This window comes from Pinus tabuliformis, chromosome J (assembly GCF_031772625.1).
Source record: "Pinus tabuliformis cultivar Carrire ecotype Pingquan chromosome J, CPIR1, whole genome shotgun sequence".
Taxonomy (NCBI): Eukaryota; Viridiplantae; Streptophyta; class Pinopsida; order Pinales; family Pinaceae; genus Pinus; species Pinus tabuliformis.
In genome coordinates this window covers 1,479,633,292-1,479,652,802 of record NC_142295.1, presented here as the reverse complement: position 1 = coordinate 1,479,652,802, position 19,511 = coordinate 1,479,633,292, and the positions used below count along the sequence as shown (strand labels likewise).

General features: G+C 42.1%; 1 protein-coding gene across 2 annotated transcripts in view; it reads left to right on the top strand.

The window, feature by feature from the left end:
- Positions 1-19,511, top strand: part of LOC149232975 (2-alkenal reductase (NADP(+)-dependent)-like) — a 280,994-nt gene that overhangs the window by 103,625 nt on the left and 157,858 nt on the right. The window contains exon 1 of one of the 2 annotated variants that reach the window (XM_089379618.1): positions 18,994-19,275. The exons of the other annotated variant lie outside the window; for it this stretch is intronic. Coding sequence (XP_089235744.1) covers positions 19,186-19,275 — 90 coding nt within the window. The 5' untranslated portion in view covers positions 18,994-19,185. Of the gene's footprint in view, positions 1-18,993; positions 19,276-19,511 lie in introns of those variants that run through there. 2 annotated transcript variants of the gene reach the window in all.

Genomic DNA, 19,511 nt, shown 5'->3' with positions numbered 1-19,511 from the left:
CTGGAACTAGGTTTCCGCACCCTTGGGATGTCTGGATGTGGTTTGGAGGTTTTGTGCCCTGTTCTGCAACTTCGCACTGCGCTGTATTCGCGCAGATCCCGAATACCTCTTACTGTCTATTAGCGCGCAGTCTACAGATCTAATCTATTGGATGAAGTATTGTAGCTCAGATCTACTTATAAGGGTCTTTAAGCAAACATTTAACACATTTGGCCAGTTCGCGTACTTAGAATACACTTAGATTCACACATATCTATAACATAAGCATATGCACATAGATTAAACAGTTATATCAATCATTCATATAGTCAGATTCGCGATAGCTCAAATTGTAACACAGAATTTGCAGAAGAAACTTATCTTTATTTCCACTTATCACCAATACATCCAGATCTACCCTGCGCACTCAGCTGCAGGGGTCCGCGCACACAGCTGTGGACTCTTCCAGGCCTCTGCGCACATAGCTGCAGAGCCTCTATCCACTACCCAAACCCTCGACTCGGACTTACAAATGCTTTTAGAGTGCTTCCTTCAAAAACCCATTACAATTCAGATCCAAGATCAAACCCAAAAGTAACTGCTTTTCCCTCATAGAGCCGCGCTCTATTTATACCTATCTATGGTCCGTAGACTGACTTACTTCCTATTATTTTATATTATTTTTCGGGTGGACAACCCTTTGACTCGGTCTTTTACATTTTGCGCTCCGCATATTTCGGAGGTTTACAAAGGCTCTCAGACTCAAAATTGTTACACGGGACCTCCGCTACCCAACAGTCCCCCAACACAATCATCGTGACTCGTCCCGAGTCACTCGTTGGTGCGGCTAGACGTGCTGCCATGGCTTCGCGGTTCACCTCCCTCTGAGTGGTGCTCGTCGTCCTACTGCTTCTTGGTTGTCTCCTGGCACACTTCGTCCGGCTCCTTCTTCAGTGTTTTTACCACTCCTTGCGACTGATGATGCTCATTCTGCTCTACTCGGTTAACACAGAACACCCCCTCACAGGATTTTAGCTCGAGCGGGGGAGCCGCATACGGGACCTCCTTATACCACCGTAGCCACTTCCAACCTTTGTATTTTCTCTTCGCACTGTCTGCTGCAGCTTGTGTTGCAATTTTGCAAGACCGTTGTTGTTGTCCGCGAGATCCCAATCCTCAAGGTCTTTTAGAGACGACTTATTAACTTCGTTTCGACCTGTAGTCTCCGTTTTTCCATCCTTTCTCTGTATTGTTGTAGTTCGTCGTCCTGCCCCCGGGCGGGGCGACGACATCCAGACCAATTTTGCTTCGTGTCGCCCCTTTTCCAGTACATCCCCTACTGTTGATGCTGCAGCTTGTGGGATGCCCACAGCTGTTAACACCTTGCTCCTTAGGGAGTCCTACTTCTCCCTCGGCCATATCACCACCCTCGGGCTTACTCCTTGTGCAGAGATAATGAACAACTCCATATCGAGACCCAGCATATGTTTTCCAGAAGTGTAGGTCACCCGGTGGATGCCCCTCAGTGATTTATAAGCGATTTGAATTTCAAATGCACTGGTTCCCGCTTGTTCTAGCGTCCTCGTGTAAAATCTGTTGCAGCTCGTTCCATATCTGGCTCGTACTCGTTCTCTTAATTGCCCGCCGCCCGCTCCCTTTTGCCATAATGCAGACATCTTGTCATGAATAGTGACATGAACGGTCACCTTTCCTCTTAGCAACGCAGCAGCGTACTTTGTACCGCGCGACCGCGATCTTGGTGATGGGCCAGATCGATGCGTATCCTGGCAGTCACGCCTCTTTCCCCCAGACTACTTTACCATCCCGCGCTCTCTTTCAACTGGCTGGAGCGGTGAGACTGTCCTTCGAACGGTTAGTCAGGCGGCCAGCTCGCCTGTATAGAGCTTCAGGTGACTGCCATTCACTCGGCCTGGGAAGGGGTCTCCATTGAGTTTGGCAAGCTGAACCGCGCCCCCATCAGTAACTTCCTTGACAACATAGGGTCCCAACCAATATATTCGAAGATTGCCAAGGAATTTCTCGAACTTACTATCGTAGAGCAATACTAGATCATTCTCCTTGAAGGTGTGCACCTTGATATGGCGATCATGCCACGCTTTCTCGTGCAGTTTCTGTACTTGCTAATGGAATCCGGCCAAAAACCGTTCCTCCTCTAGTTCCTCTAACTGCGCGAGCCTTTCCTCCAAAGCCCCACGGTCTACCATACCTGTGATTACTGCGATCCGCAGACTAGGCACAATATATTCCATAGGCATAACGACCTCCTTGCCATAGACTAACCGAAAAGGTGTCTGGCCCGTCAACTTCTTGCACGTGGTGCAGTATGCCCATAGCACAACAGGGATGCGCAAGTCCCAATCATTTCGTCGCGCATTGCAGACTTTGGTCAACGTTGTCTCCAAGATTTTGTTGAATGCCTCCACGGTCCCATTCGCTTGCGAGTGGTATGGCGTACTCTGCTGGTGATATATTTGGAACTCCTCAGTGAGTGCATTGATTGTTTCATTCAGGAAATGCGTTCCCCGATTTCTCATGAGAATTTTGGGACAGCCAAACCTTGTTAGTACGTTCTCGAACAAGAACTTCGCAGCTGTCGCAGTCGTGCAATCCTTAACCGGCTGTGCCTCTGCCCATCGGGTCAAATAATCTGTCGCAGTGATGATATAGCGCGTGCCCGTCTTCCCTCGCGGCTTGATAGGTCCTATGAAATCGATTGCCCACTTTTCGAATGGCTGTAGCGTCATCTGTGGCTGGAGTGGCATTTCATCTCTCCGCAATGGTTTCCCCGTCTGTTGACATACGTCGCAGGCTCGACAGTATGCTTTCGAATCCTGATGCAAAGTAGGCCACCATAATCCTGCACGAAGAATCTTTTGGGTTGTGGTGCGACCCGCATAATGTCCGCCAGCAACCCCCCCATGTGCTTCGGCCAAGATCTGTCCTCACTCGAACTCCAGGACATATCTATGCAATATTTCATCGTTGCCCATTTTGTAGAGGTGTCCTGCAATCACGGTGAAGTCTGCTTCGTGTATCACCAATTCCTTCTTCTACTGAATAGAATATCCCTGCGGCACGGTTCTTGTAGTTAAGAAATGGATTATGTCCGCAAAGTGACCATCCGCTATGTGCACCGCATATAGCCGTGCATCCGGGACTCCGTCCTCTAGAGTTGTGGGTTCTTCGCCGATCTGAATTCGGGATAGGTGATCTGGTCCTGTGTTTAGATGGCTCGGCTTTACGATGACCTCAAAGTCATACTCCTGGAATAACAGTAACCATCTACAAATGCACCCCCCAACACAGGCTTGTTCACTAGGTATTTTAACGCCGAGTGATCGGTATACATCTTAAAATGGCCTCCAAGCAGATAGTGGCAGAATTTTTGAAGCGCATATACCATCACTAATCCCTCGCACTCAGTAGTGGAGTAATTCTTCTCAGCTTTTGACAATCGACGACTTGCAAACGCAATCGGGTGGTCAATTCCCTCCGCTCTTGGTTGAGTAAGTACTGCCCCCAGCGCGATACACGACGCATCGACATGCACATGAAACTCGACGTCCCATTTCGGAAAGACCAATATAGGGGCTGATGCCATCTTTTCCTTGAGCGTCTCTAGACTTTTGTTGCATTCCTCATTCCAGCAATAAGTAGCATCCTTCTTCAGCAATTGTTCCATCGGAGCTGTGATCTGGGCGTAGCTTTTGATGAACTTTCGATAGTAGCCCGTGTGTCCTAGTGTGGCGCGTAGTTGTTTGACACTTCACGGCGCTTGTAGATTGAGTATGATGGCGATCTTTGTTGGATCCACCATCAGGCCTTGCTTACAGACCACATGGCCCAGCAGGTTCCCGAATGGGACAAGGAAAGTACACTTCTTTAAGTTTAGCGCAATTTGGTGTCGGCGACAAGTATCCAGCATCAACTGTAAGCTCGCTACGTGCTTCTTAACCAGTCCAAACACGGTCCAATCATCAAGGTAGACCTCTAAGAACTTGTGTATAAATTCTTTGAATGCTGCTACCACTATTCGTGAAAATATCGTCGGCGCATTCTTCAGTCCAAAGGGCATCACCGTGTACTGAAAGCAACCCCATTCAGTGGCGAACATTGTTTTACTCCTGTCCTCTGGCGCGATCTTGATTTGGTGGTATCCTGAGAACCCATCTATGAAGTAGGCTTCCTGCCCCCCCCCCCCACATTTTCCAGTACCTCATCTATAAACGAAGTTGGAAATGGATCATTAACGCAGGCATCATTGAGCTTCCTGAGATCCACGCAGATATGAATCTCACCCTTCTGTTTCTTCTCCTGCACAACCATCGGACTTACCCAGTCGGATTCCTCAACTGGTTCAATGATTCTTGCTGCCAACATCTTGTCCAATTCTTCGCGGACCTTTGCTTTATATTTTGGGTTCAATCAGTAGGGTCGTTGCTTAACTGGTTTCGCGTCTGGCTTCAACGTTATCTTCATCATTCCCAGGTCTCCTAGGATCCCTTTTAGCTCCATGATTTTTGTTGGGAATAAATCTTGATATTCGCGAAGCAGTTTGACGACCTTCTCCACTGTGGCATCATCCCAATAGTCCCCCAGCGTTGCATACTTCGGCTCTTCTTCGGTTCCGATATTGACTTGTCTCATTTTCAACGGGACCGTGATATTTGGATCTTCGATTTCGGGTTCGCGCACCTCACGGCTCCCCTCTGATTCCAGAATGTTGACGTTTCGTGGATCGTCCTCATCATCTTCTACCTAGACATTATAGCATTCGAGAGCCTGGCTCAGCTGTCGCGACCAGTCGGGCTGCACAATTTCCTCTGGTTCCAATGGTGCCTTGAAAATGGCGGCCTTTACTAGTTGTAATGCTTCATCCACAGGATCCATCCATTGATCTTCAAAGAGAAATGTTGACAAAAACCCTGCGCGCAAGATATCCCATTCACCTGTGTCATGTCGGAGCTCCGCTTCAGTATACCAGTTTCTGGGAATGACGTCTAGGGTGTGATAAAATAAGTGCACCCATTTTGGCTGAGGTTCCTCCCCGTAGGCTTTGATCCATCTGGTAAGGTGCATGTGCGGGTCATCGCGTCCATCATATTTCTCCATTATGCATAGTTCTGGCTTCCCAAATCTGATCTTCATCATGCGGCTGTAGTCGCGCCAATTGTCGAAAGTCCCTTCATGTCCACGTCACCATCGCGCAAGCGTCACGTGCAACGCCCATCTCAACGCATCAAACCGTTGGTGCTCTGGTACTACGATTTTGAATTTGGTTAGGAATTCATCTATTATCGTCAGCGCATCATATGTCAGCAATTTGCGATCCTGAGCCCTTACACAGTACAAAGATTTAGTGTAGCGTAGTTACTCCGTTCAACCTGTTACGCCACCGCTCATCTTCTTCGTTTGAATTGGTGGTGCAAGATTCTACATAGCCTCGTGATATTCTTCTATCCTTCTTTGTCTTGCCCCATTCTTGCCTTTGTGCAGCTATTCTGTAGATACCATCTAATTCGTCATCGCTCTCTTTGTTGCGCACAGGTTCAATATAGCGCGGTCCTTCAGCTGGATCTAGCGGAATGACTATGCAGAGCGACTTTGTTTCAAATACCATTGTCCACTTCTTTAAATTAATAACCCCGTTCATATCGGTGGCCCAGTCGATTCCTAATAACGCAAGATAGGGCGTACTTTCATCCATGAGCTCAATAACTTCAAAATCTGTTCGAGTACTTGCGCCATCAAGGTCTACCGTAACTCCTTGCAGCCTTCCCATGGGCAGCACCTTCTGCTGATTTGCCATCCATAGTTGGATAGGGGACCATTGTAGTGTAGGCTTACCCATGCGTTCCCAAGTCTGTTTAGGCAGTACGTTGGCATCTGATCCTAGATCCAAAATGACTTGATCCATTTCATATTCACCGATCTGCGTTGTGAGTCGCATTTCCCTCCCGGTTCGCGATGCATGTCTTCCTAACTTTCGAATTACGCGAGGTTCACTCCATCCTGCGCATCTATTTATCAGTTCCTGTAAGCCCTTAACTGCCCTGTTGTCACAAAGCAATTTTATACATGTCTCTAAAAAGGTAGTTATCATCGAGGGATCCCTAACCGGCTCAGGCTAATCCCTACTACCTGGGGTAGAGACTTCCGCGAAGCTCTCTCGAGCTTCCAGATATGTCTCCCTACCCACCCGTGCGTCTTCCTTACTTAAGTTCCTTCTATTTGTTCCTGTGGTCGTGCCACTTCTTAGTACCATGTTGATGTTGGGATCTTCCTCGCGGGTTCGGACCTCATCATTTGTACGTTCCGGGTCGTTGTTGGTTGCGCTGCTCTTTTTTCACGAATTTGTGCTATCAGCATTGGACAATCTATCAGCTCGTGATCGAATTGCTCACAATAACTGCACGAAATTTTGGTGGGGTTGGTACAATCACACGCATAATGTCCTGGTCCCCCGCAATTGTAGCAGATTAGTTGCCTGCGACCCCTTCTCGGCCCCATTTCACCTTGTCCTCGTCCGCGGCCCTGGAACCCACCGTGCGCAATTGCTGAGGCTGGATCTTGACCTCGTGCCATAGTCTGCATTTTGTAAGCAGGTGACTGGTCTATTAACAATTGGTAGCTACGACAGTCTCTTTCTTCGTGGCCTATTGACCTGCAAAAGTTACAAAATAGCTGCTGGGGGGTCTGGTTGTATTTTGGTAATAGAAGGTAGTTATCAGTGTTATGATTTCCTCCCACCTGACAAATTGTGCACTAGAGCGGGGCTACGGTGCCTGGTCTTGCGTGTGCCTCTGGTCGCAGCAGTGTTGGTCCCCCCGTCGCCACAAGATTCACTGAGACTGGGCAGTGATATTTGTCGTGTCCCCGACTTCTGCACTTTATACACCATACTTCCTCCCGGATTTTCAGTCGCGGCACTTGTTCTTGTTTTAACTTCTTCATTTCCAAACACAAGTTTTGGATTTGCGCTTGGATTTGCTGAACTCCCAACCCCGGGTCTTGTAACGGAGTTTTGTGTAACCTCATCGCTGTCTCTAGTGATTCGGCCCGGGTTGAGATCTTTAGTTGTGATAAAGCTGTCCTCAGATGTGGTGTTATGGATGCCATAAACCAAGTGCAGCGTTGCGCATCTGTCAATGTCATGTTAGCCTCACGAATAGTATTTTTCAGTCTTTGGTCCAAATCCCACGGGGTTTCACCAGGCATCATCACAATCTCGTTGAACCCTATAATCGACTGTGTTTCTGACTTCGGTTGGCTAAACTCCTTCTTTAATTCAGTTTGGATGTCTGATGTCCCCGTCGTTGGGTGATCGCTTGAGTACTTTATTTACCATGTCAGTGCTCGGTCCCGCAGCGCGCTGACTAAGGTGGCCTTTTTGATATTATCATCCGCAATTCGCTGTGTGTTCCATACTGATGTTAATACGAACCAGAATTGTTTCGGGTCTTCGCCTCCTGCTCCTTTGAATACCGGTAACTGGATCGCGCTCGTCATTGTTACCCTTAAAATATTACTATTCCTAGTCTCTTTCGAGTCCCCGCGTTTCACATCAGACACCCCTTAGGCAGATCCCGGTCCCGGCAATGGAACCATTTGTTGGCTTATATGGGCCTGATCCAAGTTTGGAAGAATTATTTAGCCAAGCAAATCTCGTAGCTACCGGCCCTTTCAGCAACAGCCCGCGAAGTGCGGACTGAGGTCTCACCCGAGGTAGCAGGGGAGGGTGCTGGAACCAGGTTTCCGCACCCTTGGGATGTCTAGATGTGGTTTGGAGGTTTCGCGCCCCATTCTGCAACTTCGTGCTGCGTTGTATTCGCGCAGATCCCGAATACCTCTTACTGTCTATTAGCGCGCAGTCTACAGATCTAATCTATTGGATGAAGTATTGTAGCTCAGATCTACTTAGAAGGGTCTTTAAGCAAACATTTAACAGATTTGGCCAGTTCACGTACTTAGAATACACTTAGATTCACACATATCTATAACATAAGCATATGCACATAGATTAAACAGTTATATCAATCATTCATACAGTCAGATTCACGATAGCTCAAATTGTAACACAGAATTTGCAGAAGAAACTTATCTTTATTTCCACTTATCACCAATACATCCAAATCCGCCCTGCGCACTCAGCTGCAGGGGTTCACGCACACAGCTGTAGACTCTTCCAGGCTTCTGCGCACACAGCTGCAGACTCTTCCAGGCCTCTGCGCACACAGCTGCAGAGCCTCTATCCACTACCCAAACCCCTGACTCGGACTTACAGACGCTTTCAGAGTGCTTCCTTCAAAAACCCATTATAATTCAGATCCAAGATCAAACCCAAAAGTAACTGCCTTTCCCTCATAGAGCCGCGCTCTATTTATACCTATCTGTGGTTCGCGGACTGATTTACTTCCTATTATTTTATATTATTTTTCGGGTGGACAACCCTTTGACTCGGTCTTTTACATTTCACGCTCTGCATATTTTGGAGGTTTACAAAGGCTCTCGGACTCAAAACTGTTATGCGGGACCTCCGCTACTCAACACCAAGCTTATAATCTTGTGCTAAATCTTGAGAGGCTTTGGTGATCTTATTGTCTATCTTGAGTAATTGGTATCTTGTGGATTTGATATTGGCATTGGTTAAGAGAATCATTGTTGGCATTTATCTTATCAAAGTACCTTTGGAATATCTCTAATTGTCTCAAGTAGTCATTGGTGTATTGGATAAGTTGCTTGATTTAGTGATCACATTAGCACTTTAATAGTTGACACTTTCTTGGTTGTAAGATTTCATTTGATTTACAAGTACTTTTGTCTTTTAAGATTCGTCAATAATTTAAAAGTACTCAAACAAATCTTAACGCTAGAAATTCACTCATAATCGTTGCATAAGGATTCTAGGCTTGGCTTGCATTAAAAACTTACCTCTAAGCATAAGCTTGGTTAATAGACTCCTAGGACAACACTTTCTCATCTAGCTTGAGGGATTCAACCCTTCTTAGTGGTTAACATAGAAACCTTGCAGTGGTCAGAATCTAACCCTACTCCTTGTTTTTTCAGCATTTTCATTTCTGTTTTAGGATTAGATTTATTTTTCATGTTACTATATAGTTAATAAATGAAGAGCTTATATCTTTCCTGTGCTTAATGTTATATGATGATTTTTGGATGGACGCTGCTTATGTTTTGTTGTGTGTTGCGTGGATGTAGATTCTGGATTCTCACATTCCTACAATGCAGCAACGTGTCCCCAAGTAGAGCCAGATGTTGACCACTATGTGTCAACTACCCATAATAGTACACCCCCTTTTTTAACAAAAGGGATAGCGCTTGAGCGACGTGTCCGTGCCATTCGACTGTCATCATCAGCCCAATCATATTGTTTTGTAAACCCAGTGTGCATGTGTAAATTGTAAATAATCTTAGCAGATCTGTGTCATGTCTGTAAATTGCCTAGGCAAACCTAATTTTCCAGTGATAATCTACGTTCCAGAAGGTTTTTTGTCTCACCGATCCATGATCGGCAGAGTTTTCCTTCAGCTTAACCCCAAAGCCGGAATGAATTGTCATTAGAATCTTAGGGGAATCCTAGTGTGCTTCGAGTCTATGTAAAAGTAATTTGGAAATAATTCTAACTATTTGGTTAGGTTATTACGAATTGTTTGATCTGCTAGATTATAGATGTGTCGCAGAACTGGGTGGTCTATGAGGGTCTATGTCAAATGGGTATTCCCTCTTGAGATGTAAAATTGTAAAAGTCATGATATAAAGTGTCTTGAGGGTTAGAAAATGTTTTAATCCCCTCATGAGTCCTAAGTCCTAGGTCCTAGGTGATTTTTCCAAAGGCCAAGTTCGAGGATCCAAAAATAAAAAATAAAAGATATAAATAATAAAATAATAATAATAAATTAAAAAAAATTATAACTAAAAAATAAAAAATAAAATAAAATAAAATTTAAAAATAAATAAAAATTTAAAAAATAATAAAATAATAATAAGTCAAAATTTTGAGAAAATAAATGCAAGGTTTTAATTTTTTAATATATTAAAATGCATTTAAATTTTCGACGGATGAGATTAAAAGGGATTTTGATCCTCATCGACGGTCGAGATCATTTTGACATGGATTAGTCGAACTAGCCGTTGGGAAATTTTCCTTTAAATAGGGTGTCAGGGGTCATTTGAGATCAGATTGGATCTGTGAGTCTTGTGCTAAAGAAAGCTCTCTTGTAGTCTGTTGTCGCGCGGATTGACACGACAACGCTCAGACCGTGGGCTGTCACTCTGATCCCCGATCCCTCCGTTTAAGCCTGTCTCCCGCGGCTAAGGGGGGTAGTCCCTACGAGGCGAAGGAGACCAACTATCGACTAGTTGGGTGGGAGACACGATATGGCAAGCACTAAGATGATTTGATTTAGCGGACCAGTGCCTTTAAAGCGATTACTTGTTAGATGATATAGAATATAAAACCATGAACAACAATCACTTATCATCAAATAGCCTGAACAATGCTTAAATATTCAGTAAAACCACAAAGATCATGGAACTCAATAACGATATCCAGTAATTAGGAGAATAATAACACAATTATAAAACACCAATTGTTAACCAGATACCACATCAAGATAATCATTCATGTAAAGCATTCATTCCACATCAATAACTTTAAATCTCAGCATAAAAATTTCTCAAATAACTGAATTTTGACAAAAAGAATTTCCACAATATTTTCAGGCAAAAAGATTTAAAGCTAAATTTTCCAGCTAAATGCCAATCCTAAATTTTTTTATTTTTTTTTTTAGATTTTTATATTTATAAAAATAAAAAATCTAAAATCCTAAACGAGAACTAGAAATTATCCTAAAAATATAAAAAAAATAAAACTAAAACTAAATCCCCTTTTTTTTTTATATATGAGACTTTATAAAACCCTAAAAAAAACAAAAGACAAAACCTAACTATACGCTATCACACCTACGCATAACAAAAGCAGAGAAAAACCAAAAATATAAAAACGACCAAAGCATGAGGCTCAAAATCAAAACGCGAGACGACTTCGTGACAGGGCTCGGAGGCGGAATGAGGGCTTTCGGGCTGGAAACAGACAAACGCTGCTACGTTCCCCGGCAAAATGTGACAGCAGAGAAGAAATGAAAGTCGAAATGCTGAACGCGTGCCCCTTTTTTTTATATGCGAGTTCAAATCAAACCGTGACTGCAGGTATAACTAGACTGTGATGCCGTATGCGTCCCTAGCAAAGATTTGCGGCGGCGGATAAGGAAAAGTGAGGGGGAACGCTTCACGTCTGAGACATAATGTGAGGAACCGACTCCCAAATAACACTTCACCAAAGAAAAGAAAACGAGGATGCGGTATAACAGTAGACCAGCACGCGGGAAAGAAACCCAGGAGGGTTTGAGCGACGGATGCGAGGGCGAAACGAAGGCAGGAGAAAGCATGAGTTAGATTTAACATTGAACTATGAAACGAAACTAAATGGCTGCGAAACGTAACTAGGGCACGAATAGTGGATTGAAACCCCCAGCCGCGGATCAAACCAGAACATGACACAACGTAGTCAAAAATCAACGAATGCGGATCAGCTATGTCACGATTTTTGACCCTCTTTTTTTTATTCTGAGAAAATAAAAAGAATGCGAAAAGCAGCTCCACGCATAAATCAAACCCTGTACACTAAAATCACAATCGTAATATCGAAATCGACCTGTTGGAGATTTGTAGACTTACCTGATGCCTGTATGTAGCGCTTATCCCACAGAAAATTTGTCACGCCAAGCGTATGAGGCACCTGATCTGCAAGGAATGTCCGATCCCCAAGCAATTGCGGGTGGAAAACTTGAACAACGAAGAGAGAAATTTAACGTTTATTTCTGAGGAGTATGACGTGGGGCAGCGTTTCCTCCGAAGCTTAGTTGAAACCCTTTAACTGGACTGTGTTCTTTTCAGTGCACAGTTTGTGGAATTCAATCCCTCAACAGCCAGCCCAGCAGATGGGCAGACAATCAACACAGTACTAGAGGAAAACCCTTTTCTCGATTTTGTCTTAGTAATCCTGCAGGAAAAGAACACTGGCAGATATACACAAAATTTTGCAGTAAACCCTTGAAAATTTGCCAAAAATCACAAAAAATTATAGCTCTGGGACAGCCAAATTTAACAATAATTGCAGTAATGTTTTCAATATATCAGAAATTTGAACTTTACTGTGAACAGAAAGAAAATCTCTCAATGTAAAACATGAAGTAAAATTTAAATGATTAACCCAGGGCACAATCAGCTGGGCTCTGCACAGAAAAGCCTGCGGGAGTCGGCTGGTTCAGCCCAGAACTTCCCCAAACGCCCACAAATATCCTTCACCTAAAGATTTCCTGCACACCTCAAGCAACCATCAGTAAAGAGGGCAAGAAATGCTGCTAGATTTCAGGAAATAATGGAGATACCTGCCATTATTCCAGAAACCCTACAACATTCAAACCCTAGCAAGTGAGCAAGATACCTGTACTCACAATACTCTGAAAACAAGCTATTATTGACGGCTGAAAACTGAAATATGCAGAAAAATAAACATCTCACAGCAATTCCAGAGAGTAACACCAGCCAGATTTGAACCCCAAAGTCTTTTTATTAACCAGAAAATCAGATTACAAGAGAGCTTTTCAGTATAGACTCACAGATCAGATAAACCTGTAAAATGACCCCCTAAGACCCTATATAAAGGAAATGATCCCAACGGCTAGTTTTGAGTGATCCATGTTGAAGCGATCTCGACCGTCGATGAGGGTTAAGACATCTCTTAATCTCATCCGTCGATTTTATTAAAAAAAAAGAGATATTTTGCATGCATTCACAAAAATATTATTATTTTATTGTTTAGGGTTTTTGCTTTATTTTATGAACTTTTTGTTATTTTTTATTTATTTCATTTTTATTTATTTATTTTTTATTTATTTTTTATTTTTTATTTTTATTTTTTTAATTTTTTTAATTTTTTATTTATTTTATTATTTTAGTATTTCATTTATTTTCTTAAATGGATCATTTGAACTAAGCCGTTGGAAACATCACCTAGGACCTAGGACTTAGGACTCATGAGGGGATTTACAACATTTTTCAACCCTCAAGACACATTTCATCATGATTTTTACAATTTACATCTCAAAGGGATGAACCCACTTAATACAGACCCTCATAGAACACCCAGTTCTGCGACACAACTATAATCTAGCAGATTAACACACTAAGATTCTCCTAAAGTTCTAATGACAAAATCCATCCCGGCTTTGGGGTCAGGTTTGAAGGAAAACTCTGCCGATCGTAGATCGGTGAGACGAAAAACCTCCCGGGACGTAGATCATCATTAGAAAGTTAGGTCCACCTAGGCAATTTTACATACATGACTCTGATCTGCTTAGATTATTTACAATTCGTACATGCAGACTGGGTTTACAAAAATGATCAAGCTGCTGATGACTGTAGGCTGGCACGGACATGTCGTTCAGGTGCTATCCCTTTCTGCCAAAAGGAAGGGGGTGTATTGCATGGGCGGTTGACCGGTAGTGGTCAACATCTGGCTCTACTTGGGGACACATTGCTGCACTGTAGGAATGTGAGAATCCAGAATCTGCATCCATACAACACAAAAATAAGTAGCGTCCATCCAAAATCATCATATACATTAAGCACAGGAAAGATAAAAGCTCTTTATTTATTAACTATCTAAAGCAGAAATAAAAATGCGGAAAAAACAAGGAGTAGGGTTAGAAATACGATACAAAGGATGCCCTACAGCATCATATGTGTTCAATATAGTGCATACTGAGCATTTGCCTGCTTTCAGGCAAATCTGTCCGCTGCTTGTCGGATGTGCCATGTCCAATTTTGCATATGGTAGGACTCTTTCCTATCCGAAAATCAAGCTGCTCGCGGCCGTCTGATGCGTCAAATCTTCTTCTCATTTTCTTCCTCTTGCGCTTTTTCTTTCTGGCAGGATGAATTACTGATGATCTGGAACTTTCTGTCTCAAAACTATCAGATGAAGTACGCGTGATATGTCTTTCTTTAGCCCGCATCTGATCTTTATCATTCTTTTCCTTTAAATTCATCAAGCAATGCTGCATGAAATTTATTTCTTCTTTATGATTCGCTTGCATGTCAGCCAACTGATTGTTATGATTGAACGTCATAGAGTCAATTTCCCTATCATGAACAGCTTTCATGGTCACCATATTTTCCTCTAAGACTGACATCTTGATTTGCATGCTTCTAATTTCTGTTTCATATTTAATTTTCATGGCCTCAATTTCCCTAGCATGCTGATTTTGCATAATCTCTATCTCCCTATTACGTTTTTCAAGGTGGGTGCACAAAGTTCTCACGTCATTGACATAATTAGTTTGATTAGCCTCCATTAGATCTTGTATAATTTGCTTTTGCTCTTCCTTTTCATTGTCATTTGTCCCTGATTTTTCACTATCATGAACTTGGTCTGCGATATTTCCGGTGGATGACACATTCTGATCTTGAAAACTTTCTTCAACAGCTGGATTTTTTATAAGATTACTTTCTTTCGTTTGCACAATTTTAGAGGTAGAAGGCAAGCTGTTTGGACTATCATATCTATCTTTAAAAGCATTGAGAATGTCTTGTAAAGAAGTGAAAAAATCATTAGGAAAATTATTAAACCAATTCAAGGCATCACCCTCTAAAGAATGGACAAATAGACGCATCTTGAAATCTTCATGATTATATTGAGGAAGTCTACAATATATGATCATTACACAAGTAAACATGTTTAAATGATGTCTAACAGCGACCGGATCATCACCCGAGAACTTAAATAATTTAGAAATGGCCTCTTTCGGAAGATCATGGAGATTATTAGTAAAATGACATGGCTTACATGAATAATCCATGATGAACAACAAGGGATCAAATGGATGATAGAAAGAGATTTCTGCTCAAGAAAATTAAGAGATGAGAGAAGTGGAGTCGCCACTTGAACAATAAATCTGATTCTAGGATCCAAAAAGTAACCACAAGCAGATATGAGGAAAGCTTCTTGTCTGGGAAAAATGAGAAAGTGGAGTCGCCACCCAAACAGGAAACAAACCCAAGAGGCGCTGCTGATATGTGATGAAAAGATGCCAAAATATTGAATCTGCCAGCTCAACTGAGAGATGAGAAAGATGAGAAGATGAATGATTGTCGTTTGAAACACCGAGAACAAAGTGTCCCCGGCAACGGCGCCAAAAAATGTTGTCGCGCGGATTGACACGACAACGCTCAGACCGGGGGCTGTCACTCTGATCCCCGATCCCTCCGTTTAAGCCTGTCTCCCGCGGCTAAGGGGGGTAGTCCCTACGAGGCGAAGGAGACCAACTATCGACTAGTTGGGTGGGAGACACGATATGGCAAGCACTAAGATGACTTGATTTAGCGGACCAGTGCCTTTAAAGCGATTACTTGTTAGATGATATAGAATATAAAACCATGAACAACAATCACTTATCATCAAATAGCCTAAACAATGCTTAAATATTCAGTAAAACCACAAAGATCATGGAACTCAATAACGATATCCAGTAATTAGGAGAATAATAACACAATTATAAAACACCAATTGTTAACCAGATACCACATCAAGATAATCGTTCATGTAAAGCATTCATTCCACATCAATAACTTTAAATCTCAGCATAAAAATTTCTCAAGTAACTGAATTTTGACAAAAAGACTTTCCACAATATTTTCAGGCAAAAAGATTTAAAGCTAAATTTTCCAGCTAAATGCCAATCCTAAATTTTTTTTTTTTTTAGATTTTTATATTTTTAAAAATAAAAAATCTAAAATCCTAAATGAGAACTAGAAATTATCCTAAAAATATAAAAAAAATAAAACTAAAACTAAATCCCTTTTTTTTTTTATATGAGACTTTATAAAACCCTAAAAAAAACAAAAGACAAAACCTAACTATACGCTATCACACCTACGCATGACAAAAGCAGAGAAAAACCAAAAATATAAAAACGACCAAAGCATGAGGCTCAAAATCAAAACGCGAGACGACTTCGTGACAGGGCTCGGAGGCGGAATGAGGGCTTTCGGGCTGGAACAGACAAACGCTGCTACGTTCCCCGGCAAAATGTAACAGCAGAGAAGAAGTGAGAGTCGAAATGCTGAACGCGTGCCCCTTTTTTTTATATGCGAGTTCAAATCAAACCGTGACTGCAGGTATAACTGGACTGTGATGCCGTATGCGTCCCCAGCAAAGATTTGCGACGACGGATAAGGAAAAGTGAGGGGGAACGCTTCACGTCTGAGACATAATGTGAGGAACCGACTCCCAAATAACACTTCACCAAAGAAAAGAAAACGAGGATGCGGTATAACAGTAGACCAGCACGCGGGAAAGAAAGCCAGGAGGGTTTGAGCGACGGATGCGAGGGCGAAACGAAGGCAGGAGAAAGCACGGGTTAGATTTAACACTGAACTATGAAACGAAACTAAATGGCTGCGAAACGTAACTAGGGCACGAATAGTGGATTGAAACCCCCAGCCGCGGATCAAACCAGAACAGGACACAACGCAGTCAAAAATCAACGAATGCGGATCAGCGATGTCACGATTTTTGACCCTCTTTTTTTTATTCTAAGAAAATAAAAACAATGCGAAAGCAGCTCAACGCATAAATCAAACCCTGTACACTAAAATCACAATCGAAATATCGAAATCGACCTGTTGGAGATTTGTAGACTTACCTGATGCCTGTATGTAGCGCTTATGTAGCGTTAGGGGAAGTTCTCGGCTGAACCAGCCAACTCCCGGATTGCGTTTTCTGAAAGAGCCCAGCCAGTTTTGATCCTGGGCTTATCATTTGAAATTTTTTATGAATGTATGAAGGGTTTTCTGAAGTATTTCTCATTGAATTTAAATTCTGAAAATATTACTGTGGATTATTGACAAATATGGCTCTTAAGAGTCGAAAATCTGTAAATATTATAAATTTTTAGCTGGTTTTAGGGTTTTCAGTTTTGTTTCTGGCACATTTTACTTCTCGGTGTTCTGTTTTTGCCATTGCAGGTTGCAGGTATAGATTTTAAAAGTTTTTCAGGGTTTCCATCAGGCAATCTGAAGCGGATTGATTTAAATTTTTTACAATTTCTGAAGAAATTCAAGGGTTTTCTGCTGCTGCCTGGAGGGTTTCTTTTTTTTTTGTAGAAGGATTTTGAAATTTTGTTTCAGGTGTGCACTGTTCAAACCTCCAGGTATGCATCCTTCAAGCTGCAGCACTGCACACCGAAAAACTTCCATTCACGCAGTCTCAAACTCCAGCATTCAGACCTGCAAGGAATCGATTTTTTTTATGCTGCTTCATTTCTGAAATCTCTCCCTCTACTGCCCTGGCCGTTACTGTTAAAGTGGCCATCAAAACACCCACGCAACTCCTTACTCTTCCATCCACGCTTCTTTTCACAGCCAGCTCTCTCATTTACCCTCACCCTTCACGCTGTCACATTTATCACCTGCGTATTTTCTCTGAAATCCTTCACGCAACCCTTTGCCTGCGTTTTCTTTCCCGTTCCTCTTTACTGCGTCCATTTCCACCCATACCCTCTTCTCACGCTGGCCATTACCAGCATTCCAGTTCTGCATTCCTTTTCACCTGCAATAAACCCTTAATTCTCAGCACCTTACGCTGCCACCGTCATTCTCTGTCTGCACACTATTCCATTCTTCCCCCCACACAGTCTCCTTCCCCATGCGTGGCTCCTTCATCGATCTCCAAATATCTCCACGCAATTAACACCCAATCCGTCATTCCCTTCCCCTCTGCTGCTCATCTCTCCCTTCACACGGACCATCCCACGCTACCTGCGCAACTCTTCATTCGTTGCCAGCATACCCGCAGCTCCAACGTCCTCTGCTCCCTTTCCCTCTCCAGCTTTCCGTAATACACCGACATCCTCAAGCTTTATGCTCCTCGCTCTCCTCGGCCATCCGAGCTTCCACCTCTGCTATCCCTCCAAGCTCCTCAAGAATCCGTCTTGCAAACAAACCTTCATTCACTGTCGAGCAAACCTCGAACCCTTCCGTCGAACTCACCTGCACGACAAGCAAAAACAGTTCTGTGTTGGGTTGGTCAGTTCTTTTTATTCGGTTTGTATTTTAAGGAGTTAGGGTTAGTGCATATGTAATTCTTAGGATTTCATTCGATGTTCTCCTTTTTATTTTTTGTATGTGTTTCGTATGGCAAGGATTAGCATAGTTTATATTTTTTTTTTTATTTTCGTATATATGCGTTGTTTTAGTTTTATTTAGGATGTATATAATTTGTTAATCTTTAACTTAGGATTTCAACAAAAATAAATAAAAATTTCGATTTTGGGTTTCTTTTCATGTTTATTTGATTTGTATCTAGTTGGGTTAGCTTAGGTTTTAGTTCTTTGCTTTAGGTATTTTTAAGTTTAGTTTAGTTTTGATTTTTATTTTAAAATAAATCAAAAAATCATTAAAAAAAAAAATACCAAAAGCATAAAATGTTTAATTCTTAGGTTTTTAGTTACTCTTGTTTTAGAATTTAGTTTATATTTAAAAAAAATAAAAAATAAAAATAAATAAATAAATAAATATTTAAAAAACCAAAATTTTAATGTGAGATTAATATTTGTCATTTTTATGTAGTTAAATGTGCGTAAATTTTTACATCTAAAGATTAGCTATATGAAAGTGGTAAATGGTTAGCATTTAAATTTTATGGTTATATGAAGCATTTAATCTTTTTAAATTTATTTGCTAAAATATTATGCTTCTTGCATCTGGTTAAATTTATCAGTGTTTGGTTTATCTGATGATAAATGATTGTTAGTCGTGGAATTACAAATTTCATATTTCTGCAACATCTAATAAATAATCATTTAATCATTAACTCCATAAGGCACTGATACATTAATTTCCAAAATCAATCAGGTGCTAAATTGCCTTGCTGTGTCTCCCAACTCAACTGGTCCACAGTTGGTCTTCTTTTATCTCAGGGTCTACCCCCCTTAGCCTCGGGAGACGGCTTAAACGGAGGGATTGGGGATCAGGGTGATAGCCCCTGGTCTGAGCATTGTTGCGCTGCCTAGACAATCTGTGCGACAACAAGATCCTAGAGGCAAGATGCTGGCCCAAGCAAGGATTGCGCTGGGATTTTGCAGTGTTTGCCGGAGTCAGGCCACTCAGTGGATCAATTGTGACTTAGAGAACAAGGTAAACCCTCATATGTATTTCTTGTTTCCTTGATTTCTATGAAAGGTTAGTTCGTGTGACAGGCAACCTGTTGTACTCAAATTCTACTTGCTTAATAATACAAACTCTCTATCTGCTGCACCGGTTTTTCCGCATTGGCTTTTTCCAAGGACATGTCCAAAAATAACGGTGTCCCTTGTGTGTTTGTCTCATATTTGTTTCAATTTATGATCTGTATGTCAGTGTAGTCTGCAGTA